General features: G+C 40.9%; 1 protein-coding gene across 9 annotated transcripts in view; it reads right to left on the reverse strand.

Moving 5' to 3' along the window:
- Window positions 1-236: 236 nt before the first annotated feature.
- tnrc6c1 (trinucleotide repeat containing adaptor 6C1) overlaps window positions 237-26767 on the reverse strand; it is a 462004-nt gene continuing 435473 nt past the window's right edge. For 6 of the 9 annotated variants that reach the window (XM_068004207.1, XM_068004205.1, XM_068004206.1 and 3 more), the window contains 12 exons: window positions 25524-25664; window positions 24869-24988; window positions 23928-24011; window positions 21931-22153; window positions 20695-20862; window positions 19794-19985; window positions 17286-17435; window positions 15955-16071; window positions 4992-5192; window positions 3807-3877; window positions 1958-2097; window positions 237-674 (listed from right to left, as the gene is read on the reverse strand). In XM_068004207.1, the coding sequence (XP_067860308.1) occupies window positions 314-674; window positions 1958-2097; window positions 3807-3877; window positions 4992-5192; window positions 15955-16071; window positions 17286-17435; window positions 19794-19985; window positions 20695-20862; window positions 21931-22153; window positions 23928-24011; window positions 24869-24988; window positions 25524-25664 (1968 nt within the window). In that variant the 3' untranslated portion in view covers window positions 237-313. The remainder of the gene's footprint in view (window positions 675-1957; window positions 2098-3806; window positions 3878-4991; window positions 5193-15954; window positions 16072-17285; window positions 17436-19793; window positions 19986-20694; window positions 20863-21930; window positions 22154-23927; window positions 24012-24868; window positions 24989-25523; window positions 25665-26767) is intronic. The other 3 variants (XM_068004210.1, XM_068004212.1, XM_068004209.1) reach the window with 1 other exon arrangement.

The following is a 26767-nucleotide window of genomic DNA, read 5'->3' on the forward strand; positions in this document are numbered from 1 at the left end:
ATTTGTGATGACAACATCTCGGAAGTGTAAATTAGACGGTTTTCACATTTCATTATTGGCCTGCTTGATTCAAGTATTTGTGTTGATATGTTTTTGGGATCAAACGAAACAATGAAAGCAAGGGTAATGTGCATACTAAACCCAGGCTCACAAAAGTAGACTTTCCATGCCCCTCTCCCTCCCTCCCTCCAACTTCCCAGCCCCCCCCCCCCCCCCACCCAACCAAAAGAGGTTGTGGATCAAGGGTCAAAATGATGTCCGAAATTGGGTTGTTTAGTGCTGATTGTTAGCTCCACAAGATCATCGGTTTTCCCTACATAGATTCTCCACTGAGAAGGTCACCAGGGAGTAAGGTGTTTATAGGCGTAGGGCTGCCGATTACTCTGGTGTCATCACTGTTAGGAGGCCCCCATAGGCTGCTGGAGTATTGGGGGACGCCACTCCACAGGAGGTCATTGGTTCCTTTCCCACTCAGGCTTGTAGTATTCCAGTGACCTAGATCATTGCGGACCAATCCATGAGAATTGGTACTTGACCCAAGTCGGCTCTGATTGGTTCCTGTGTTAGACTGCCAGCTAGAGGTCTGTGTCAGTGATTGACCTTGTGCAAAGAAACGGTTAACTTCCTCGTCACTGGCAAACTCAGCGAGGATGGTAGTGTTTCCCAGAACGCACCTGGACAAAGGAAAGGCCAAACATTAGACAGCTAAAAAACAGACTTCGCCAAATGTGTACTCTGAATGGCATTATTTGTGTTTTTTAATTTAATAAAAGCAGGTTTTGCAGACACACAATATACTGTTATTGAATGGAAATTTGGTGGTGTGTGTGTGAGAGGGAGAGAAAAAGAGAGAGTTTCTTTAAAATATACCTTTGTTGCTGGTTTGTGACTTGCTTTCTTGTGACAGTTTACATACTGTTGCATCGAGGAAATTTATGCTTTCCCTGTGCACTGTGGCTTTCAGTTTAATGGATGGATAGTAGTTGCTGAGGCGATTAAATTCTTCTAATTCTGTTCCCATATGTGTTCAAACTAATATGTATGTCATCCAAGTATCTGTATTAACACATCGGAAGCTTGGGACATTTTTCAAATATGCTGTTTTCCCAGTCTGCCATGTATATGTTTGCATAAGCTGGAGCAATTTTTGTGTCTATGACTGTGCCCTTAATTTGAAGATAAAATTCAACATTGAATTCAAAGTCAATTTTTTGTCAGTATCAGGTCTGGCAGTTGCATTAGGATCAAAGAATGATGGTGGTGGGGGATAGGGGACACCTCTTGGTTCCTAACCTCCCTGCTCTTACTAATTGGGTCTCAATAGAGGGGAGGTGTGGGGGAAGAAGAAAAGAGATAGTGCACTCTGTACTGAGAAACAAACATTCTGCAGATGTAGATTTCTCAGTAGTTTGGTTTGGAGATTTTTTAAGTACAAGATTGGATTCGATTTCAGACAACTGGCTCACCTAGACAGAGTAGAGTCAGCTTGCACATCAACAAACCAATGTCCAGGTTCAGAGATAGTTGTGGGGAGGGATTTAATAAAGGAGCTGTTTGAGGGCAAATTATAAGTGAGCACGTTGCTGAAGGTTGCCCAGTGGAAACAGAGGGCTGAGAAGAAGTGGAGAGTCGACCACTAGCTCGCAGAGGTCAATCCATGGATCCAGTGGAGGTGTGTAGTGCCCACCAGTGGATACAGTATACAAACAGAGGAGAGAGGAGCCAGGGAGATTGAAAGGTAAATTCACCGGATCAGTGCAGATGAGGGAGCTAGTCTGAGGACTAGCTGTAGGGACAGCCTGAGAGTGTTTATTCTTCCTTTATCCGAAGATTAGGGAAACACAAAGGGGCTTGAGTCAATTCAGTGATCTATCATTATAACAAGGGTTCCTGTTCAACACCTAAGCAATGCTAAATTATGGGAAAATGTAAGGTTAGAGTCATATAGGAAGCTTACATGTGCAGAGACTTCTGGGCCTTAGCTGCTTCTTCCTTGGAGCTGTAGCGAACCACAGCATTTCCTTGGGTCAAGTTCAGATGGAATGTTATCAATGGACCATGCTGCATGCATAAAGTCCGCAAAGTCGAACCATCAATCTGTAGCAAAAAAATGAACCATCAGTATTTGCATTATTTTCAAATCTTAATGCAGAGAGTCAGTGTTCATAATTTTACATTCTGGTTTGGCAGACACAAACTACATTTATAAAAAGATACCTTGTATGGCATTCATCCTTTACAAACACCCAAGACCTACAACATTGTGCCAATTCATTTAATCTTTAGCTAAACTGAAACTATCTAACTAGTAAGCCCCTAACTCCCAAAATCCTATACCCTGCAGAGACTGAGTGGATGGTTGGGTTACATTGTGGTGACAATTCACATCATTTAAAGAAAGACAACGACTCTACAAGGTAAGTGGTCTATATTTCTGGTTCATGGGAGACAGAATACCCTTGAAAATGGAAACATTTTACAAAACTATCAAATGTAACTTATTCCTGTAGAGAAACTAAAGATCTTGTCCCAATTCTACAGCAGCTTACGAAGCAGAGAACACAACGCTTTTAGCTTGGTGAAGGGGTTTGGGGAGGGAAGAAAAATAAACTGGTGCAACGATGCAGGTCCTGGGGCTTTACAGGAGGTGGGAGCCATGTGAATCACTGGCAATACATCACAACATTTCTGTCTATGTACTAAGCACATCATTTTCCCAGAACCAAATTGAGTGAAGAATGTTAAATGAAGAATGAGTGGTCATAGAGGATGTTATGTATTAATCTTTAAAGGAACCATAAAAATGCACTGTACAACAGGCTGTGATGTAAAGTGAGTGAGGAGCTAGCTGTGTATTTCTTTCTTACTTTTATTGATGTTGGTTGAGGGATAAATATTGACCAGGACACCCCTGGAGAGAACTCCCCTGTCCTTCTTCAAAATAGTGCCTTGGGATCTTTTACATCCACTTGAGAGGGCAGATGGGGCTTTGGTTTAGCATCTCATCTGAACGACGACAACTCTGACAGCACAGCACACCCTCAGTACTGCACTGGAGTGTCCTTGTAGAGTCGTTGTCTTTCTTTAAATGATGGGAATTGTCACCATCATGTCACCCAACCATCCAATCAGTCTCTGCAGGTTATAGGGTTTTGGGAGTTAGGGGCTTACTAGTTAGATAGTTTCAGTTTAGCTAAAGATTATGTAATCAAATCTCTGGAGTGGGACTTGAACCCACAACCTTTGACTCAGAGACAAGAGTGCTACCATTGACCCAGGGACAATGCAATGAAAAAATACTTCACTACTGGAGTTTTGTACTTTTTAGAATAGCACAAGTAGTATTTTGATTTTTCAATGTGTGCAATAAAGATTACATAAAATGGATGAACACCTATTTATTTTCTTTTAATTTTGCAAAATTTCACACTGTGAAAGCTATTAGACATAACTGCCTAACCTTTAAAAAACACAATTTGCAATGTGATTTTCTCAACAACTTGAAAATCAGATGATCCAATGTGAGATTATAATCCTATTACAGGTTAGACATTTATTGGAATAGTTTGAGGGTTTATTGGATGCCAATTAAAATTCTAGAAGGTTAATGCTCAGTGAGATCAAATTTGCATTCTGTAAACGTATGTAACTAAAACTGTACATTTTCAATTCAGTGAGATCCAATTTAGAAATTTCAGGTGTACTGATGTTCAAACTCACTTACAACCAATGACGTGGGCAAGGCTCGAGGTTACTTTCACATTACAATAAATGGATGCTACTGCTTTCCAAGATTTGCTTGTTACCTGGGGCGTGAGGTTTCGGAGAACCAGCCAGCTATTGTTCCTTCCAGAGCTGTCAGTGCTCCAAGCAGAATCTAAAATAGGCAAAAGATAATGTTATTACCCTATTAATTTATGTTCTGAAACTATAGTAATTTATTTATATTTCATGTATCAGAATGGAAATGACACACCATCCTTCTTAAAGGCTCAATTCCATTTGGATTTTCTTTGCATCCGATAGAGTCATGGAGCAAGTTGGCAGTTCATCTTAAGAATGGGAATGTGGTGCTTGTTACAGTTGTTTTTATTCGTTCATGGGATATGGGCGTCACTGGAAGGCCAGCATTTATTGCCCATCCCTAATTCCTTATTCAACAGGTTAGCAAAGGTAATCAAATAGGGAAATGAAGTACTGATACATCACTATTAATGCTTACTAATTTAGCTGCACTAAAAATTCATAAAATGGTCCCAATTGTTAATTCAATTTAATATTTATACAACATAACTAACCAATACTTTTTATTCTTTAGCCAAGAGAAAACTTGAACCATTTAAAACAAAACTGTCACAGATAATTCTGAATAAATGTTGAAAGGAGGACAGAATAACGAGATAATTGTATTGCCAGCATTTAGGGAAGTCAGCTCCAAAGAAAACTTCCTTTGTCAATGGAGATAAAGATTTCTTTCTTCTTATTTACAGCCTTGATTTCATTTGCTAAATCAGAAAGCTTCAGATATCCACACATAAAGCAGAGAGATTAACATTTCAAGCAGGAAGAGCTTCAAGAAAACTAATGGGAAAGATGATATAATAGCCCAAATTTTCTGAGTACACACTGGTAGCAGGAAAGGTTCACTGCTGTCAGCGCATACTCAGACCATTACCCCAAATTACAATGTAGGATTCCCAGTCCATCAAATATCTGACAATACATGCAATATCATTTAGGGAATTCTCATTGTGGATTTCTATTTTCTGGAAAAATACCTGATCCTCTATTTTCCTACGCTCACAATTGTTTCAAATGATAATGCAATACACTGCAGAGCCAATTAATCCCAAGCCAACAAATCATTCATTATTATGAAAATCTTAGCATCCAATAGCTTAAGTCACAGTGCAGCAGGAATCTGCAAACTCTGGTATCAAGCACATATCAATTGCTTAAAGCAAAAGACAATGCAATAAGTTAGATCTTACTGGAAGAATAAGAGCTTGGCCAGCTTGAGACGAGTCCGAGTGAACTGACACCCCAGGACGGTGATGGCTTGGTGTTTGTCAGGCCCGGTGGAGGCCTAGTGTTTTTGGATCCTAGCGGCACTTTCCACAATTCATGCGATAGTGATGCTTGAGTTTGAGCAATGGGTCCAGGTGACCAAGTGGATTTATCTGTCAGTTTAGCTGAAATACAAGAAAAATATATTCCTCCTTAGACAAAGGGCATCAGGTTAAACAAACTTATTTATTTCAATTTCAGGTACATTATCTCTTCAAATATTTATAGTTCTATATTTGTAAACATTTTTGCACTTATTTTAGAGCATCTTAATACATTTACCCTTTGAGCACTGAAAGTCCTTTTCAATCTCAAAATACAAAACCCCTCCAGAACTTGCACAAAGCTTTGCATATTTCTATTAGAGAATATGCAGAAATGCATATAACCACAGAACATATTCTGATACACATCACAGAATGTTACTGTAATCCAAAGTGTTAGAATAGCAGCTGGTAGTTTAGTGAGGCTTTTTCAGGTGAGTCAATTCATAGACTCATAACTCCCATTATCACTAATAGGGCATGTACCGTCATTGAACGAATGGAAACATTCAGGATTGTCCATTTTTCTATTGGCAATTTGCCACCCTGAGAAACTTTTTGATGTGGAAATGCTTAAATTCATATGCTGTTGCATATTTCAGAAGAATTTTCTGAGTAAGTTACATTGAATGAGGAAGAAGTTTTCAGATTTATTCAACTGTCCTCTTAAAAAAATAAAGATAGTCTGAATCAAAATCCTAGTAAGACATAGACTGGCACACAGGCAAAGTCTCCATTGACTAACCGAAAAATCAGACATATGCACCTTGCCTATGACAAAGTCCCCTTGGAAAAGGGAACACATGTTGTTCCCATGCATGTGTTCTGTCTTCAAAGAATTAACTCTGGTCACTAAATCCAAGTAGTCCAAAATGCCAATTTTCCTGAATAATGGGCCAACTCAAACTTTGATGTTAATCCTTACAAGAGAATACATTATTTTGCTGCATCATTTCTCTCAGTAAACCTTGGAGGAAAGCTAGTGAACTACATCACATTTCATGCAGACACCCAGACTTCTGGGTACAAATTATAATGTATCAAGGGCTCTTGGAAAGCTTTATTCTCTGATTTCACGGGACATTCTGAAAACTGTACAAAACAATGAGGGTGAAAAGCAGAAAACTGTATCCACTGAACAAAACTACTCAAAACCAGGTCTGCAAACATGATGGAGCTGATTTTACACAATCAGGTGCTCAGTGGGCAGCCTCCTCTGCCACGGGAATTCACACATGCATCAAAATTCCAATATGTGCTCCTGTGAACGAAGCTACCTACCATGAGCACAATTTCATAAAATTGGCCCTTATATTTCCTTCATAATGTAGCACGGTCTTTGGTGCATTCCAATGCCTTCAAATCTGTTACAACTTATTAAAGGATTTAATTTCTAGTTAAAGCCTCTGTACTTTATGTAGCCCATTCTACATTAAATAGGTTATAGTAATTTATTCAATTTAAGAATAACAAGCTTTTTGATAAGTCATAGACCACTGAGATTTAGAGTACGATTTTAACAAGGGATCACCCCTTATGGACACAAGCTTGGCTACCAGTTAGTATGGTTCCCTAATAACAGGAAGGTTAATACACAAGCCATCTGCAAGTACTGATGATACAACTTAACTGAAGATAGCATGCTTCGTATTCTGTCAATATTACCTTCTGGTTTTGGTTCAGGAAAAAGGAACACACAGCAGTATGCATCAGTGCATGTAATATAGAACATATAAATTAAAAATCTTACATCTGTGTTCCTTTTTCCGTTATAAATTCTATGTCCATTTTATAATGGAAATTGTCCATGTAAAATTGTCATGCTGTCATTACACTCTGTGGAAATATTAATAAGGACAGAACGTACGACTTTAAAATGGGGGCTAAATTGCGTCTGCGTGGCCTGATCAAATTATCTCCCGTCCTCTAACCCTGCTTCACCTGAAGACTATATTTGGCTCGCAACTCCATGTACAATGCCATAAGTGATCAATGAAGAAAGACTTGGAACAAAAGCATGGAAACAAGAAATGGTCATGCAGCCCATCAATCTATTCTTTTCACAAACCAACAATTTGCTCTTTTGTGTGCTCTACCCAACTTAATCTTCTGATGGAAGGTTCTACAAATTTTATCCATGACCCTCAAAAATTAGTTTCGTGACACTCCAGAATAATTCTAGCCTTACAATATATGCTATTCAATCTGAACAAATTAAAATGGTTTAATTGCTTTTGTGTGGAGTCTGTTCCACATTTCTAGAGACAGTGAGAATATACATGCAAGAGAAAGAATGACAGCATATGCATGAAAAAATGGGAGTGCAGGTTTAAGAGAATGAGCGGTGCAAGAGGACAACAGCTCAAGTGCAAGAGCACACAATGGGGAGGATAGAGCTTATGAGAGGAAGAATGAGAGAGAGAGCCCAAACTTGTGAGAGGAAGATGGCAAGTATATGATAAGAAGGAAAATGAACGAGAGCAAACATCGAAGTACATGAGGTTGGAGAGAGAGGGATGCAGCCGTGGTGGGGGGGCGCGGGGAAGAGAAAGCACTAAAAGAAAAAAAAGGATAGGGGCTGCAGTGACAAAACTGTATCCGTTTCCCCAAAACAACTGTTATATTTATTTGTTTTACTGCAACAGTGTAAAGATTTGTTGCTGTGTTAAACCTCAGAGAAAATACAAACTAGCAGAAATACCACCTGACACCTATGCAGCCATTCTCCATATGGGGCTGAGTTGGCACAAAAAATATCAGGCAGAAAAACCACCCTTTAATTCCTCAAGTTTCTTCCATGAAACATGTTTACTTACCTCTTCTACATATGTCACAGATCGCTGAGTCAAAATGACTAGATCTGGTATTTGTCCACAATATTCATGAGCAAAAACTAAGGCGAGGAATTCATTTAACACACAGAATCAGACATTGCAGCCATGCGGCTCATAGTGCCTGTGACCCCACATTACTGGTATCTTATCTTTTCAAATACTTATCCAATTTTCTTTTAAATGAACTTATAATCTTTACATCAATAGCCATTTGCACTAAACCATTCCATACTCCAATAGCCTTACATAGAATGTACAGCACAGAAATAGGCCATTCAGTCCAAGTGGTCTAATCTGATGTTTATACTCCATATGAACCTCTCCCACCCTAATTACTCCATCCCACCCTGTCGCTGTATCCCTCCATTCCTTTCTCCCTCATGTCTGCATCAAGTTTCCCATTAAATGCATCAATGCTAACTGTTTCAGCCATGCCATGTTGCAGCAAGTTCCACATTCTCACCAACCTCTGTGTGATGAAATTCCTCCTAAATTCTTTATTTTGTTAGTTATGGGCTATCTTATATTTATGCTCCCTTGCTCTGGATTCACCCACAAGTGGAGAAAATTTCTCCAAATCCCCCCTTTCGAACCCCTTCATAATTTTAAAGGCCTCTATCATGTTTCCTCTTAGTCTTCCCTATTTCAGAGAAAAGTGCCCCAGCCTCTTCAATCTTTCCTGATCGTTGCCTTGTGTGAAAAATGTCTCACTTCCCTCTTTGTTCTTTGGTGATAATTCTGAATCTAAGCCCTCTTTGTTAATGATCTGTCAACCAGTGAAAGCAATCTTTCAATATTTACCATCTCAAAACCTTTCATAATTTTCAAAACCTCGATTAGATTCCCCCCCGACCAACCTTGTCTGGCCAGTTATAAAAAACTCCAATGTTTTGAGCCTTTCTTCATTACTAATAAATTCTAGTGAATCTCCACTGTAGCCTTTCCGTGGCTGAAATATCCTTCCAATAATGGGGTGACCAGATCTGCATGCAATGTGCCAACTGCGGCCTAACAAATAACTTGCACAAAGTCAACATAATTTCTTCACTTTTATATTCATGCCCCTTTGCCGTCTCTTTCTGACTTCCACCTTTAAAGATTTAGGTATCTGAATCCCTAACTCTCTCTGTTCCTCCATTATTAAGAACCTTACTATTTAGGGTATACATGTTTTCACTGTTCTCTTCCTCAAAATGTATTACTTTACATTTCTCTGCATTGAATTGCATCTGCTATCTGTCTGCCCACTCTGTGCATTTTCTTATTCTCCATATTTCCTTTGAAAGACAAATTGGGTCTTCAATGTTCCACCTACTTCTTAGAGATAACAACATTTCTTTAGATTTCTCTTGCTTATTCACAATTTGCCCTTCCATTGTCCCCTTTATTGGTCTAATAATAATTTTACAAATACTGTCAATTTAGTGAATAATTAGGGGTTTAGGTGCCGACAGCCTATGCCTACTAGGAACTAGGTTGTGACTGCCCCAAGTTATTTCACATAAAAATGAGACTTTCAAGCCAGTAGCATGGGCTGGATTTGAACTCGGAGGTGAAACTATACTGTAAGTTCACCATGCCACTTAATTTCCCCTTCTGCTCTAGTTCTTAAAAGCCTGGAATAAGAAAGCCACAGAACAGCGTGCAGCAATGTAAAGTGGGGGGGGGGGGGGGTTGAGGTGGATAACCCCCGATAACAGGCGCAGGGATCGTGGTGTGCAATTAACCTACGTACATTCGTGCAGTGTGATGATTTCAATGATTGCTGCGTGCAGCCAGCGCTACTTAAAGGCAGGCTGTACCTCTTAAAGAGGAGATGCACTGTAGCTGTAGGAATTGCTGGAAGTCTATTAGGAAGTAAATCTGTGGTGGAATTTTGTGAAGAATGGCTGTGCCTGTGAAAGAGCTTCACCAAGGTTTTCAGAAGATGCACTAGGGGCCTTGGAGGAGGAGGTGGACAGGAGGGACATCCTATATCCACAGGGGGCAGGAGATATGCTCAAGAGGCAGTGGGAAGAAGTAGCGGACGAGGTCAATGCCAGGAGCATAGCACCACGAACGTAAATGCAGTGCAGGAAGAAGTTCAATGATTTGACACGAGTGGTCAAGGTGAGTGAGTTGAACTGTCAAGTGGCACGTCCTACCAACTGCACCACTAGCCTCATCCACTGCTTCACACACTACACCCCACCCCGGCACCCACCTACCAACAAACCCTTTCAATCAGTACGCAACTCTTCAAAGAGAGGTGTCATATCACTCTCACACATTACCACTGTTGCAAGCCGCACACCCACAACTCTCAGGTCACACTCACTGACAGCTATTCAACCTTGACAGCCGCATCAGCCAAATATCTTGCAGGATACTCACTGACGTATTTCCCTCTTTGTTGCAGGAGAAGGTAGAGTACAACAGTAGGCAGCAGGAAAGAACTGGAGGAGGACAGGTGCACCTACATGTCCTCACCCCCATGGAGAAGACAGTGCTGTCCATCATTGGAAGGGCCATCGCTGAGGCCAAGGCCACTGTCAGTGCTGGAGGTTATCAATGATGAGGGTCTCTGCATACCTAATCCTCCTTCTTGCTTCCCACATCTCCCTCATACTACAATCTTTTCTGACTCACGTGCTGCAGATGGTATAAGCACGCACGTCTTACTTTCTCCTCTCCTCTCCCCACTCCACAACTCAACCTGTGTCCCTTTGTCATTTCTGATACCCAAGAAGTGGAACCTGCACAGTCAGGCGACAGTGATGATGAAGATGCACCGTCACTCGATCTTACAATTGCAGCCACCAGTTCAGATACTGATTTTGTGCATACTTTAGAGGCTAGGGTAGAGGAGGGATCTGCACGTGGTGAGACACTGGGCACAAGTGCGCAGGAGCTGGGGCAGGGGAAAACAGGTACCGCAGGTGCCAGTTCGCCAAAGGACGAAGTCACACACTAGTTCTGCTGCAAGGGAGTCAGATGATGACTTCAATGGACCAGGCTATGGAGGACAGTTGATGGGGGTACACAACCAAATGTTTGGTGCACTGTAAAGCCTGCGCACAATGTCAACGGGCATGGATGAGTCCTGCTCCAGCTTGGCATAGGGCTTTGCGCAAAGCTTGGAGCCCATCCTTTCCCACATTGAACGGGTGGTCACCTCCATCAGTACATCTGTGGAACCCACTATGGGCTCAATTTTAAAACTGAGCCGGAAGGGGGCAGGGGGTTGTCAAATTGAGGTCGGGAAACCCATTAGTACGGGTTTCCTGGACATCCTTACGATTTTGACATAAGGACATTTCTTTTGTCGGTTTCCCGTCCGATTGACTGGCCTGATTGACAGGCTGGTCTCAGTCGGACGGGAGATCAGCCAGGGAAAGGACGTCTTCAGGTAAGTCTTTGTTTGTATGGATGGGGGGGTGGGGGCGGAGTCATGGGAGCCGTCAGTCATAGGGGATGGGATCGGGATTGGGGGTCATCGCGGGGGTTCGCGATCGTTGAGGGGAAAGATCAGGGGTCGGAGTGAGGATCGGAGTGGGAAGCGGATCGGGGTTGGGGGGGAGAGGAGGATCGGGGTCGGGGGGGGGGGGGGGGAAAGAGGAGGATCGGGATCGGGGGGGGGGAAAGAGGAGGATCAGGGTTGGGGGGAACGGAGGAGGATCGAGGTTGGCGATCGGGGGTCGGTGCAGGTAGGCTTATTGGGCCTGGGGGAAGCACTCCTGCTCCTCCCGGCCCACAAGCTGTGCCTTTCTAGGCACCTACCTGTTAGTCTCGGGCCTTCTCGCCTCCTTTCACCAGGTGTAAAACAGAAGGCTTAGGAATCCCGGCCCCCCGGGGTTGAAATCAGGAAGTCCAGAAAAATGGAGGCCCAAAGCCTGCTTGAAAGATTTTAAGGCCCAACTCGCCTCCTGGGAGTGGATTGGTCACCCACCCCTCTTCCCGCCCCGGTGAAAACCGGAAATGGGCGGGTTGGAGGCAAGTCCGAAATGGTGTCAATTTTCAATGCCCCCCGCCCCAACCCACCCGTTTTCGAATGTTAAAATTGAGCCCCATGTCACAGTGGCATGTGGGTACCACTGTGGAATGGGGCTTCCAGGGAGTCACAGCAGTCCAGCAATCTGTTCTCCAGCAGATCACCAGGAGGGCTGAAGCGCTGCCCCGGGAGAGTGGCAGTGGCGCCATGGAAGATGAACCTGCTGTCCTCTCCCAGGATAACAGCATTCCTGTTCCCACACTGCCACTCTGCCAGTGCCCTTGTTGTTACTTATCCGCCAGCCAGGCCAGACTGCTGCAGCGCAGGCCGAGATGGTGCAGTCTGAAGCTGGGCCCTCCCAGCCCAGAGCTGCTTGAGGTTGTCTCCAAGGCCATCTGCACTCTGCTCCATTGAAGGTCAGCAGCCTTCCGCCACCCATGCTCCAGCCACTGGGGATTCACTTCATAGGAGCCACTAGGAAAGGTAAAGGCACACGAACGACAGGCACTAAGGGAATGCACAAGGGTGAATCGTGCATCAATTTGTTTGAATCATTTAATGTGTAAATCTATAAATGTGGTTTTGAATTTGTTTTGGTGGTGGTTTTCATGTCTACGATTGGCTGAGGGAGGAAGCAATGTGTAATTATAAGGGGACGATTTGATGGTCATGTGGGAGAGGAAAGGTAAGGAGTAAGAGACTGTTGGTGAATGGGGAGATGTCTTTGAGGTTACTGGTAATACTTATTAATAATCTGATCATGCAGAGTCTTGGCAGACAGGGCCTGCTGACCTTGTTGCCTCCCTGCCTCCTCCTCCTCCACCAGTTACTCAGGTTCTCACCTGCTAGGCGGTGGCAAGGGCTGCTCACTTATAATGGCGAGGTTGTGCAGCATACAACGAAAAATTATGATACCCGCTCAGCTGAGTACTGCAGGGCTCCTCCAGAGCCGTCCAGGTAGAGGACGCCTGTGGTGTGCTCCATGATGTTCTGCGTGGCAGCATGGTTCTCATTGTACGCTTGTGCAATTGTGTGTGGTTTCCTGACCGGAGTCATGAGCCATTTCATGAGAGGATAACCCTGGTCGCCCAGCCAGCCTTTGACTTGTCACACTGGTTGAAAGATAGGTGACACATTGGACTGCTGCCTGCATGATGCGCTGCGTGTGGTCGCACACCAGCTGCACATTGAGAGAGTGGAATCCATTTCTGTTCATGAATATGGCTGAGTTCTGATGTAGAGCTCGCATGGCAATTTGCGTGCAGTCAATGGCACCCTGCACCATGGGGTAGTCTTCAATGCAAGCAAACCCTCTTGCTCGCTCCTGCTGCTTGTCTCTGGCAAGAGGGAATGAGATGAATCTGTTCTGGAGTGTCTACAGAGGCACAGTGACCTCCCTTATACAGCAATGCACTGCAAACTGCAAGATGTTGCTTATGTCTCCGGCAGCAGCCTGAAAGGCGCCAGAGCCGTAAAAATTAAGCACCACGGTTATCTTGACAGCCACAGGCAATGTTGTCCTTACTCTTCTCCGAGGCTGCAGTTGATAAATTTCAGTCATGACCTCTTTTGTGAACCGCAGCCGTCTGATGCACTGGTCGTCGCTGAAGTTGAGGTAAGAGAATTGATCCCTGAAGACCCTTGTTGGATATGGCCTCCTGCTGAGTGCCCTGCACCACCTCCTCCTCCCTCTTCTGGCAGCTTGACCTGCGTGGCCTCTCTGCAAGTTTCCAGTCATGTTCAATTACTAGAGGAAGCCCCAGCAGGTCACCCATGTCTGGAAGCAACTTTGTTCAGCACACTATTTTAAATACCACTAACAGTACTGCAAGATCAGCCAGGTCACTCTCTATAGAATACTGCAACTTTATCCAAGTATAGGAAACTTCCACAAACATGTACAATTGTACCAGCAGCCAGAATAACTAATCCAACAACTAACCTGTAACTCCTGCATGTAAACAGTGCTGGTGGGGGATCCTTCACGCTGTTCAAGTCCTGTTCGGCTGTGCAAGGTTAAGACTGCGTTGGCTGGAGCATGGAGTTCCAAAATGTCACCGGCTTCTTCAAATCACCATTGCACACTGATTCACATCATAATCTCCCCATTCTACATGCTGCCGGCGTTCGTTAAGTGCGCCTGCGCAAACGCCTTTACCAAGATGGCATCCTGCGCACTTCACGCCAGATGTGTGCGCGTGCATCTCGGATGCCATTTTCGGGACTTAGGTGTCTGCGTAGCACCTATACAATGGGGGCTACATGGCCCAATTTTGCCACCAAGTTATTAACCATAACCAATCTTGTATCAGTAAAATTCATTCAATGGACAGTTATTTTTCAGCACACAGATCAAGATATATGGTTCAGCCATGAGCTAATCAAAAAGTTTTGAGGAACAAAACAAGGCTGACAAGTACATTGGTTCGTCCTGATTTCAGCCAGGCTGAGGAAAGCACTAAGCAGAAATGTTTTTCTGCAGGGAAGGAAGGAAAATTGGAAGAGTCAAATCTGAGTTGGTCCTATGAATCGACTAGTTGACTGAAAAATAGTATGGACAAAGACCTAGAAGCAAGTCACCAACTCTATCATTTGGGAAGGCTAGTTTCCAACATTACTGAAATACCAAAAACTATTAGAAAAATTAGTACATTTTGTGTTTCAACATATGACTTATTTACACAGTTTCCAAGTAGAAAACAAGTACTTGAACATTGCAACTTAGTGAGCTTATACATTTTGCCTCCGGATGGAAGTGTTTCAAGATGGTCAGATTCTAACCCGAGTAGGTTTCTAACCCTGGAATGAAAAGAAGTTTCCCTTATGAATATGCGAAGAATGGCAAAGTGACATTTTTTATGTGCTTAATGAATTCAATAAAAAGGCTGCTTGCAATTCGTTCGCTATGATTGTCCCTGCATGTATTTATAAACAAGCATATTCTTCGCCTTCGCGATGCTTTGTTTTAATTAAACAGTAAGATTCCCCTGGTCCGCACCAGTTCTAAGTCAGCTGCTAGGCTCCGGCCGAGGCCACTCACCGGCTCGGAAGCCGACAGGCACGGCAGCTGGGGTGATCCAGTTCTGACTAAAGGTCTTTGACCTGAAACGTTAACTCTGTTTCTTTCTCCATAGATGCTGCCTGACTTGCTAAGTATTTCCAGCATTTTTCGTTTTTATTTCAGATTTCCAGCATCTGCAGTATTTTGCTTTTGATTTATAAACAAGCATATAGGGCCAAAAAGTTCTACAAGTATAAACTGGAATCCCTAATTGCAATCAGATGGGTTTCCTTTTAGGATTTAGGTTACATATGAAAAGGATCACTTTCAGCAAGATACCAGAGGATCTGTAGAATCATACTCGGGCATCAGTCACTGTATTCTGGAGAGGAAGGGAAAAAATTGGTGGTGACCGAAGCTATATATATTTTTAAAGAGCAAAGAGTATCTAACAAAATCATTACTCCATCTGAAGGAAGCTGAACTTGATTAAAAAGGTGAACAATTTATAAAAACCCAATAGTACATTTTAAAATGACAATTCTATGCTAGCATACTGACAAGCAGATCATTCCCAGAACTACCTAACGCACGCATGCGTCCAACCAGGAGTTGGGCATGGGGGCGCGGGGGAAGAGAAAGAGAAACCCCATAATAAGTTTGACAAATGGCAAGACGAAATTAAGTCAAAGCTGTAAATTAGGAGAATTTAGATAAATCTGAATTTTATGATGCTCTCCACTGGCCTCTCCCTAAACACTATGTTCATGATGTGGACAGGAAGGGGGAATTAAACAGCTCCCAATCACACAAAGTACGAGGAATATTTTTAAGGAACCAATTAAATGAATCCATAAAAAGGAAAATTGTCCATTTGCTGTTTTATTAAATTCCACCAGGCATTTTATAGGACCATTTTCTGCATGAATCAGCATACCAATTTGTGCTATTTTAACCCATTTTTAGACTGTTGCAATCCTGCTCATTTCTTAGCGAGAATTTCAGAATGGTCAGCAATGGAAGCAAAAGGACCCCTACCTGCAGTATTAGGTGCGGATGTAGAGCTGCTGAAAGAGCTAGTGTAGCCAGAGGCACTGAAGGACCAGGCACTAGATGAAGGCAGCGTGGCGTTCTGAGATGATGTTGGGGATGACCCTGTATAAACAGCAAAAAAGCAACTAAGGAAATGGAAAATGACTTAAATTAAATCTTAAAATGATTACCGTTTGTGTGTTTTGCAGTGAAAAGCTTGAGAAAAACAAAGGAATGGGGAAGGATGACTTTCAATGATCACATATTATTGTTTAAATTCACTTTTCCCAATTGCCAGGAATGCAAAGCTTTATGGATATTTGGATTCAGCCACACCTCTTTCATGTTTGTGAAAATGCAGTATATCATAAAATACTCAATCCATTCTATTTGTCTAAATTGCGACCGAAAAGCTGCCGGGGCCCTGCCTGCCTGTCATAGACCTATGTAAAAGAATTTAGAAACCAATTCCTAAAAGGTCAAAGTAATCCAGTTTGTAGGAAATGCACTCTACATTCTACTTTACTCAACTATTCACAATAACTGACAAGTTGTTGCTCTTTGAAATTCTGTGTAGACTAAGATTAAAAAAATCCGCACAAAGAAAAAGAGCAGGAGAGCAGCAAAGGCCAACTCAAGACATCACCAGATGAAAATAATGCAAAACTGAGCAAGAAGCAAGACAGATTGGCACAGAAAGTGGTGAGGGAGGGGGTAGCAAGAGTAACAGTGCGCGCAAGGGACATGCACCCTTATTGTATCATCCTCAGAGACCAAGCATTCATGTATTCCTGCAATATGTATGATTTTATACCACCATGTAGCACAAATAAATCTACAAACCAAGCCAAAGTTAAGTAGTCATGTGACTGAGAAGCTGCAGCACTGTGCTCTAGGTTGTTGCGCACAGGTTTCTTACAAACATCCAAACTTAAAGCTCCAGTTGCTTCAGCACATTTGAAAATTAGTGACATCCTTATATATGAACAAACTTCGACACGGACCCATTTGTATACAGATTACTTCAGCACAAAGTAGTTAACCTTCAAGATGCATTTACCAAATATGACCAGATACATTTTGTAGTTTTCAAATCTAGTCTAGTAAAATGGCCAAATAAAACATTCAAAATTTCAAAGATAAACTTAAATTTAAGAAAGAAAAGGTAACTTTTTGATGTAGGGCCTATTGTGTACTTTATAGACTTCTTTCCCTAAAAATAGAACATTTGTTTTACAATTTTTTTTAAGGAATACAAAAGCGAGTTTCCTTGTGGGAATTATTTTAATTTGCGTCCTCTGCTTTGTGTACGACACTTCAACCCTATTCTGTCTTACCTCCACTCCTGTCCCTGAGCAGGTAGCGATCCACATCCCGGATAGTAGTATTAATGGAAGGTCCACTGGGGACACTTCCAGGTGTAACATTAGGGTCAGTCTCAGGGTCGATATTCTGTAGTCCTTTCCATGGCTCCCCAGGACGAAACTCTTTAGTAGTTAGGAAGTAGGCAGTAGAACAGTAAATCACTATTAGTAGTTTTGTAGTCACACATATTAAAACTACTGTTTAATTAGAGAGCAATTTTGTCTAAGTTTAACAAAATGAAACGCTACACTAATAAAATTGATTTGACAATCTAATATTTTGTGTTTTTTTCAATTTTTTTATTCCCTCACTTCCTGAAGGCTTTGGCTCATTGCTGGGGTATGGTCCAATAGCTGCCGGTTGCCCTTCGGCGCCTCAACTAAGTGACCATTATTTACATGAGCCTTGATGGTGAGTGTCAACAGGCCATTCAAACCCAGGAGGGCATCAAAGCCAAGCCTGATTATCTCCTCCCCTCAACATCCATATAAGAGTTACAACCAGCAGGGGTCACTGGATAGTGATCACGAGCAAAAACTCCTGTTGATTCCCCACTCCTTGAACAGGAGCACTGAAGCCAAATGTCACCTCCGCTGAGATCAGCTAATTCAACATAGACCGAGGATTGAACCTGTGACCGTCCTGGTTTGTATGGCTCAGCTGCTCAAGATGTTACTATGTAAACTTGATAAGCTGAGTGAGTAGCTCAATAACCTCATTTTAAAATACTGCGTAATGTAATCCTGACTAGTTACACATACAAAATAAGTTTAAGTTTTTTTTTGAAAAAGGCTGTCAAATAATTCCGTCACACTTTTAAACCTGACAAAGCAGCTAAAAATGGAAGTTTTTATTTAGGTCCTCGACAATTACCTGGCAGAACAGATTGTGTACATTTTTCTGATATTATGGATCCAAGGCTTTTGACAGCTACTGTTCAAGCAGTACTGTCTTTTGTGTGAGATGTTGGTATAAACTTATTGGACAAGAACATTTTGAATCTTTACATTTAGTTACTGGACTGCATTACCAATCTTTACTGTTTAATATGAGGCAATGAAATGTCTCATCCAGAAATAAGTTGTGAAACGATCATATATTTACTGCAAAATAAAAGGCCAGCCCACACATTACTAATTTTGTGCTTTGATACCACAATGTCTTCTCCAAGCAATCATGCATATAATTAAAACACTGCATGGTCACACTGGAGCTCTCATTTTTACTCATGAAAAAGAGGTGATAAAGTGAGAACACTTTCCAAGTTAGAAGTAAATACTACATTGCTGGCGCCCCTATAATAGCCATTAACAGTGTTAACGATTGCAGGTACAGTCAACATACTGCTTTTGAAAATAAGTCAGAGTCTTTTAACTATCATAATGAAGACTAACTTATACAATGGTTGCATTTCAAAATGATGCTCAACCACAGTGGTCTTCTGAAGCAGTAACACCATCCTTACATGCACAACACAACCATTTGTTAGGTGGTACTGTACCATATTATATTTCAAATATCAAGGTCACATTACAGTTGTGTTTTTTAAAACTTTAAGGAAATAGCTCATTTTCTCTTAGATTCCTTTCAATATATCAGTGAGATAAACTTTGGTATTCACAAATGATAGTAAAATCCATACTGTAAAACCAAAAAAGCTGCTTATTAGTATTGCTTTTGCGAAGGCAAAGTTGATCAGAAGAAAATTATCTAGGCTGTAACTGCATTAGAAATAATAAAATCGGGCTTTCTGGCAAAGTGTATTTCATAAGATCACTTTACTCAAAAAAAATCATTCAAAGCTAATATTAAATTTACCAGGCCAGTGCATAAAATAACACTGCTTCACACATGCTTACTAGGTAATGCTTACTGCAAACCTTGGTTCAGTTTCCTCAAACTTAAAATGTCACAATGCCTGTGCCTTAACAGGTGCAATGGCATGTGAACTTACTGAGAAAACTGAAGCATCAAATATGCATGTGGAAAACATAACCTGGTTTTGCACATTACATCCAGCTTGCTCTCTATGGAAATATGCCCAAGCAAATGGCTGGGCTCATACCAGTAGGCAGGTACAGGGATTTTTAACGTGTAATTATGTCGTGATGTGATGGCATGCACTGGAATCCAGGGGAGAACATCAGCTACATCTGTTGAGACCACAGCCAAAATGTTAGACTGTCTCGAAACCAACTTCTCTGATGTAGTGTAGCTATGACTTCAGAATTCCATACAAACATTCTTGTCATGCATTTAAGCTCCTACGGCATCCCAAAGATATTAAAGGGGTCCACTGAATGACATCTTTCACTTATATTATTAGGTAATATGTGTACTAAATCAGCAAATCTTGTTTGACACAGTTGGCAGCTGCTTTCAATTAACTAATTTCTCTCAATGTGTAATAAATATATAGGTCTCAGTTAAACACAACATTCTTAACACCTATTTTCTTTTTGCCAGTCTGTGGGGTTTACCTGGTGGCCAGTTAATGTTGGAGCCATTTGAGATCTTATCGGCAGGGGATTTGGCACGTGTCCAGCTATCACTGACTGCTACCGGTGGACTGGCTGGTGACTCACTGCTGGTTATCAGATCATATGGACTGTAGGAGTCCTCAAGGGAGGGCTTGCTTGTTGGACCAATATTGAGACCTCCAGGGATAGCACCTGAATATGTGTCAAGTGGGACAGAAAGGCAAGGTCATGGATTTAAAAACATTTTGCTATGGACCTGACTCTGAATCTCAACAGTAGCTAAATTAGACCCAGTTAGTTTATTAAACGCTGATGTAATTCAGAATGAGACTCTGATGATCTATTGCTTCCTTTATTACAGTATTAAAACTCTTCAGAACTAAACAACTTTCGTAGGCAAAATAAAAATAAAACAATTTATCACAGTTTACTTTGAAAATATCACAACAGAAGAAATGTTCTGTGGTCTATTGTCCCAATTGAAAATTGCAAAGAAAATTCAGTATTCAAAGGGTTAAAATACATCATTGCATGCTTTCACGTCTGTCCCCTGTTTTAGCTGAATGTGCGAGACAAGAAAATGAGCTGCTGTGTTGATGTTGGCATCGGATTGTCAGTTTGCCATAACTGATGGCTTGTTTTATTTATTTAAAAAAATAATGTAGCATGTTTTCAGCATTTTAAATGTGTAGATATAGATCAGAGAGCCTTTTAAGAGATGGCCAAGCAAAGTGCAACTGAGCCTATTTTCTAACAGTTAGTGAAGTCTGTACTGGACATTAAAAGTTAGATTCTTGCATTTTCCAGACAAGACTATTGCGAGCGATACAGAAAGATTTTAAAACCAACTGACCAATGAAGTATTTTGGCCTGCAAGTACTCTGCCCTTTAGGGCTCTTACCATGCTTGCTCTGGTTCTGGTCTAGCGATAAAGAATTGCTGCTTAAATTTTCCATAGAGTTTGGGTGGGTCCACTGTCTCAATCGAGATTGGGCTTGAGCTGGATCCTTCATGGATAAACCACCGCTTATCTCCATGTTGCTTACATTCATATTCGGGATCAATCCAGCTGTAAGTGAAAGACACTTTAAAACAATGTACAGAAGCAGAGAGTGTCATTCAGCCTATTAAAATGGTTCCCTCCGTGAACAATGTACACTTTGCTTCAACATGGACTCTTCCTGATCCAATCAACAGAGAGTCAACCAGAGGTGAGCTTCCAAGAAGTTCTGAAATTTTTCTTTGAACAAAATACAACTACAGATTATCTGAACCGTACAACTCATTTAGCACTCTGCCCAGTTTTTTCTAAAGTTTCCTTCCTACATAAAGACCAGCCCTTCCACTCCTCCTCCCCTGAAAAAAAATGAACACATGGGCTTTTTATGGGCAAAACTCAGGTCAGGAAAAGTGGAGCATGATGAACTTTTTTTTAAAAAAGCACCATGTTTACAAAATTATGTGATTTCACATATTTTAGACCACTTCTTAATAGTCCAGTTTCAAGTTTTGGACAACTTAATTTTAAAAATTAATTTTGATTGAACAAAATCCCTCAAGATGCTGCAACCATTAAAGTAATTTTACAGTCGGCAGACAACAAAAGCACTCTACAAGATCCCGCACGTCTATTGAAGAGATAATCTCTTACTGATGAATACCAGATGTTTTCACTTGTATGAAGGACCACATCTTACTTACACTTGTAAACATGAATCTTTCTGACATCTGAAAATAGATTAGCAGTGTCATCCTAATTATAGGGTGATTTCACGTGCCTTGACCACATTCGTTGTACACCATATTTATAAACACCTCCAGTTACAAACATTAGCAAAAGAATATATTTGCTATTATGCAACCATTAAGATCTCTATTTCCACAGAAACATTTGTGAAGTATTGTTATTGTTACTAGATGTCTCCATTGCTTTGTAAAAACACTAATCTAGTTTTCAGAAAGGTTAATAATCATGGCTGGTACCAGAAACAGAGGTACTGGATGAACTGCCAACAAAAGCATTTAGAAGTATTACAAAGAATGGGAGCTTACACTGTTGAAAAATGGCCTGAATCTCAAAGAAAAAGGAATTCTAGTAATGTAAAGGTATTAATTATTCTTCCAGCAATGTACTTACCCAAGGAATATGCAGGAAAAGAATTGGGTGAAGTTTGCTGCTCTTTGGTCTGCAGGTCTGAAAGGCTGGGAGGTGGATGATGACTCAGATTATCAATGGTTACTTTGTTTGCAGATGGGTGCAATGGTGGATGTGGTGGTTGCTGTTTCATAAGCAAGGCCTGGGTCAGCTGCCGCTGGTGCTGTTGGATCTGCTGCTGCATGTTGTTGATTGTACGTGCAACCTGTCAATAAAGAAAACAAAGTATTCAGAAATGGTGTGAATACTAGGTTTGAGCAGAAGCCCCAATTTACTTCCAAAGACTGACTGACTCCTGACATATTATTCAATTTTAAGCATTGCAAACTAATAAAACACAATTGTAAACAATTTTACAACACCAAGTTATAGTCCAGCAATTTTATTTTAAATTCACAAGCTTTCGGAGATTTTCTCCTTCCTCAGGCAAATGTTTGCCTGAGGAAGGAGAAAATCTCCGAAAGCTTGTGAATTTAAAATAAAATTGCTGGACTATAACTTGGTGTTGTAAAATTGTTTACAATTGTCAACCCCAGTCCATCACCGGCATCTCCACATAATAAAACACAAACACACTTAATATGGGAGTTGCCATCTTTACTTAAAGGGAAGTGTATTCTGTTGAATTGTCATCAATATTAAATTTGTTAGGTAGGTCACACATCCCTTATTTAGATATCACCATTTTATGACATGCTCACTACAGCAGTTGCACACTTCTACCACTAGATGGAATTTTACAAGTTCCAGAAGCTGCCTGTCCCTATACTTACACTTATAGCATCACAAATGCATTTGGAAGGAAATTCGCTTAGTCCTAACTTTCCATGTGTAAAGGCACGGGAGATCCACTAGTTTAATCGTGAGTATTATAAAATGAGATATCTGTATCTTTATCGGTGCTTCTTAATCACCTCTTGCCATAGCTTTAAAACAGTTGGCTGGAGGGAGCTTGGAAACAGACATTTTGGGCAGAGCCTTACTGTTCTAATAGCAGATCTACGAAACAAATCAACCCCTGTCACACAGTGGTCTAGTCTTAACAATTTTTAGTAAGTAGTCATATCTTTATGTAGTTTTCTGGAAGGTTAATTATCCATTTTTAAAAATCTAACATTTTAAAGTAATATTTATTTGTATACAAGAAAACCTGGAGTTGTCATATTTACAAACATCTGGTGCACACCTGTTCATGAAATAGCAACTGATCAGCTGAAAAGCAATACTAGTACAATATTGCAAGCAATTCAAGAATTAGCAAGAGAGGACTCAAGTTGCTTCCGAAGGATTACTTAAGAACATTTTTACAGCTTTAGTATTTGGCAAAGGCTGAAACCTTTAATTTGTAATTTAACACATTTGATGGGTAGTAGAATCCTTCTCTGTGTGCAGTTACAAAGATTGATACTGTATTTATTACAAGTCAAATGTGTTTTCTTGATTAAAGCCACATTTACAGACGAGCCTCCTTCTTTCTTCTGGATGCAAAAAAGGAAGAAATGCCATTTGGGTGAGGATTTGTTTTCAATACTGTGTTTTCTACGTGATTCCATGGATTGATGTGAAAGACCAATCGAAAGGTTTTGAATCAAATGGATAAATACAAACGTTTGTTCTTCCATTCCTTGGCAGAGTGCATCTCTATCCTACTGTGCTGTACCATCAGCTATCTACTAAGTATTTTTTGTTTAAATACTGTTGAAACACTGAAGAGGAGCAGACTGATTACTATATTCTCACATGCATAAATGGGGGAGAAATTTGAATTTAACGGATATATTAAGTGACTTCAAAAATCAGTCATTAGGTTCATCAATAGTCTGCAGAAGATACATATTTGTTTTCCAGTCACTAATTGCGCACTTTATCTGTAGGCTAGCTTATACCAAAAACAAATTGATCAGTTTCCTTTCAGCATTGCTGTCTGACTACGACATGCCTTGAAGTTGGGCAAATAGCTACTGGTTTGCTGTACATACTTGCTGCTCTTGTTGTCTAATGGTTCCAGAAACATTACGCTGGGCCTGTAACATCTGCTGCTGGAAGAGTAAACGCTGGTAGGCCTGTAGGGACAAAATGAAAGATGAAAATTAGGAATACCTTAAAAACAAGAGACCAGTGAATTTCCAGAAATATTTCAACAATCCAATATAAATGTTCCTGATGCATCTGGTAAAAATTTAAATAACCTTTAAGCTTGATTTAGACCAGCAAGTTTCTATGGAAATTGTTTCTTTGCCCTTTCTCTTCTAAATTGTTGCTGAATGTCTCTGATTCACTGAAGCCAACCTCAGATTTTATTTGGCATAAAGTGATTTAATTATTACATAGTTTTCCTTGTGACTAGTATATACAAGACAATTTCTTCACACTAATTTTTCAAAGATTCCAGTACAATTTCTGCACCAACTTAACTTATTTATTCTTAGAATGTCATGAATTGTTTTAAAAAAGCACATTTAATAATGGCATATTCAGTTTCAATATGTAGGGGTGATTCAGCTAGTATAATATTAGATGCCCATGCTCACTGATACTTCAATTCAACTCCCCTGGATGGGCAAGTGTTTCCAAAGTTCAGCTGTGCAACTGGACAAAAGAGCTCCATCTCAGGAAAAAGATCAGAGAATTTATCGTGGCAGTTAAAGTGCATGTCATGTTACATTTTGACTGAAGGAAAGCAGTGTGATGGGTAAGGAGGCGATGAAAGGGGGTACAAACAAGGTATAATTAAGAAAGATATGCAAAGAATCTCTTTGTAGAGCTGAATGAAGGAAAACATATACAGATTTTGAAAGCTAAATTGATCTTGCAGAACCCAAAAGTTAAAATTGGTGTTTAGATTGATTTCTGATTACATAAATTATCACTGTGGTAAAAGATTCCAATGTATGAAAATGACTGTAGCAACATTACTTACCAGCTGCAGCTGATAGAGTTGGTTTAACATAGTCATATGCTGAGGATTAATTGGCGAGGCTAATAGTGCAGGGTTGAGACCCATGTTTTTTGCTGCAAACTGCAAGAGCTGTGCTTGAACCTTTAATGAATACAGAAAAATACTGAAGTAAACACTATAAATCCAGAATGTGTCTTCCCTGAAAGCCAATAATTAATTAAAAGTTTCATTTTCTGGACTGTCTTTAAAACCATTTGCGTAGCTTTTAAAATCTTGTTTCAGATATCTATGGTACAGTGCTACAGAAGATGCTATTTCAGATCTATGGCACAACCCAAATATTTCAGTTTCATGAACTTGGCAATGATAAAAGGCAAGATATAATGATAAAGTTTTAATGGCTTCCGTTGTGAAGCAATTGATATGCTTCAAAGCCAGCCTTATTCATTTGTTACTCCAGAAATAAATGAAAGAAGCAATTAAAATAAATGATATATTGGTATTGAGATACAAAATTCTGTAACTACGTGCACAATTGGTAGCATTTCGTACATACCATATTTTCCCCATGATTTTCAGAATTAGCCTTACATAGAGGTCCTAATGAATTTACAGATAGTGGCAGATATGAATTGAGTACTTCAGCTGACTGTTCATGGCGTGTAACTTTACACACCTGAGGGGATAGAAACTGAGGCACTTGAGCACGAAGACTAGGCTGGGATGAGTTAAGAGGTTGCACTGGCGGCTGCTGTTGCTGCTGCATGGTCCTGGCTTGTGCTGCTCCACTATTGCCAAACATACCTAGATTGCCACTCTGCAAATTAATAAGAGAAGAAAGCCTGCTTACCAGACAATTGCAAACAGGAAATAATTGTATATCTTGGGTTCAAAATGTATATATCTGAAGGTCTTCACTAGCATTTCAGTTAAACTTTACCAAGACAAGAAAGGGTGTAAATAGAACATAAGAAATAAGAAATAGGAGCAGGAGTAGGCCAGTCGGCCCCTCGAGCCTGCTCCGCCATTTAATAAGATCATGGCTGATCTGATCCTAACCTCAAATCTAAATTCATGTCCAATTTCCTGCCCGCTCCCCGTAACCCCTAATTCCCTTTACTTCTAGGAAACTGTCGATTTCTGTTTTAAATTTATTCAATGATGTAGCTTCCACAGCTTCCTGGGGCAGCAAATTCCACAGACCTACGACCCTCTGAGTGAAAAAGTTTCCCCTCATCTCAGTTTTGAAGGAGCAGCCCCTTATTCTAAGATTATGCCCCCTAGTTCTAGTTTCACCCATCCTCGGGAACATCCTCACAGCATCCACCCGATCAAGCCCCTTCACAATCTTATATGTTTCAATAAGATCGCCTCTCATTCTTCTGAACTCCAATGAGTAGAGTCCCAATCTACTCAACCTCTCCTCATATATCCGCCCCCTCATCCCCGGGATTAACCGAGTGAACCTTCTTTGTACTGCCTCGAGAGCAAGTATGTCTTTTCTTAAGTATGGAGACCAAAACTGTATGCAGTATTCCAGGTGCGGTCTCACCAATACCTTATATAACTGCAGCAATACCTCCCTATTTTTATATTCTATCCCCCGAGCAATAAATGCCAACATTCCGTTGGCCTTCTTGATCACCTGCTGCACCTGCATACTAACTTTTTGATTTTCTTGCACTAGGACCCCCAGATCCCTTTGCACTGCAGTACTTTCCAGTCTCTTGCCATCAAGATAATAACTTGCTCTCTGATTTTTCCTGCCAAAGTGCATAACCTCACATTTTCCAATATTGTATTGCATCTGCCAAATCTCTGCCCACTCACCCAGCCTGTCTCTATCCCCTTGTAGGTTTTTTATGTCCTCCTCACTCTCTACTTTCCCTCCCATCTTTGTATCATCTGCAAACTTTGATA

The sequence above is a fragment of the Heptranchias perlo genome, chromosome 23, assembly GCF_035084215.1.
Source record: "Heptranchias perlo isolate sHepPer1 chromosome 23, sHepPer1.hap1, whole genome shotgun sequence".
In the NCBI taxonomy this organism is placed as follows: domain Eukaryota; kingdom Metazoa; phylum Chordata; class Chondrichthyes; order Hexanchiformes; family Hexanchidae; genus Heptranchias; species Heptranchias perlo.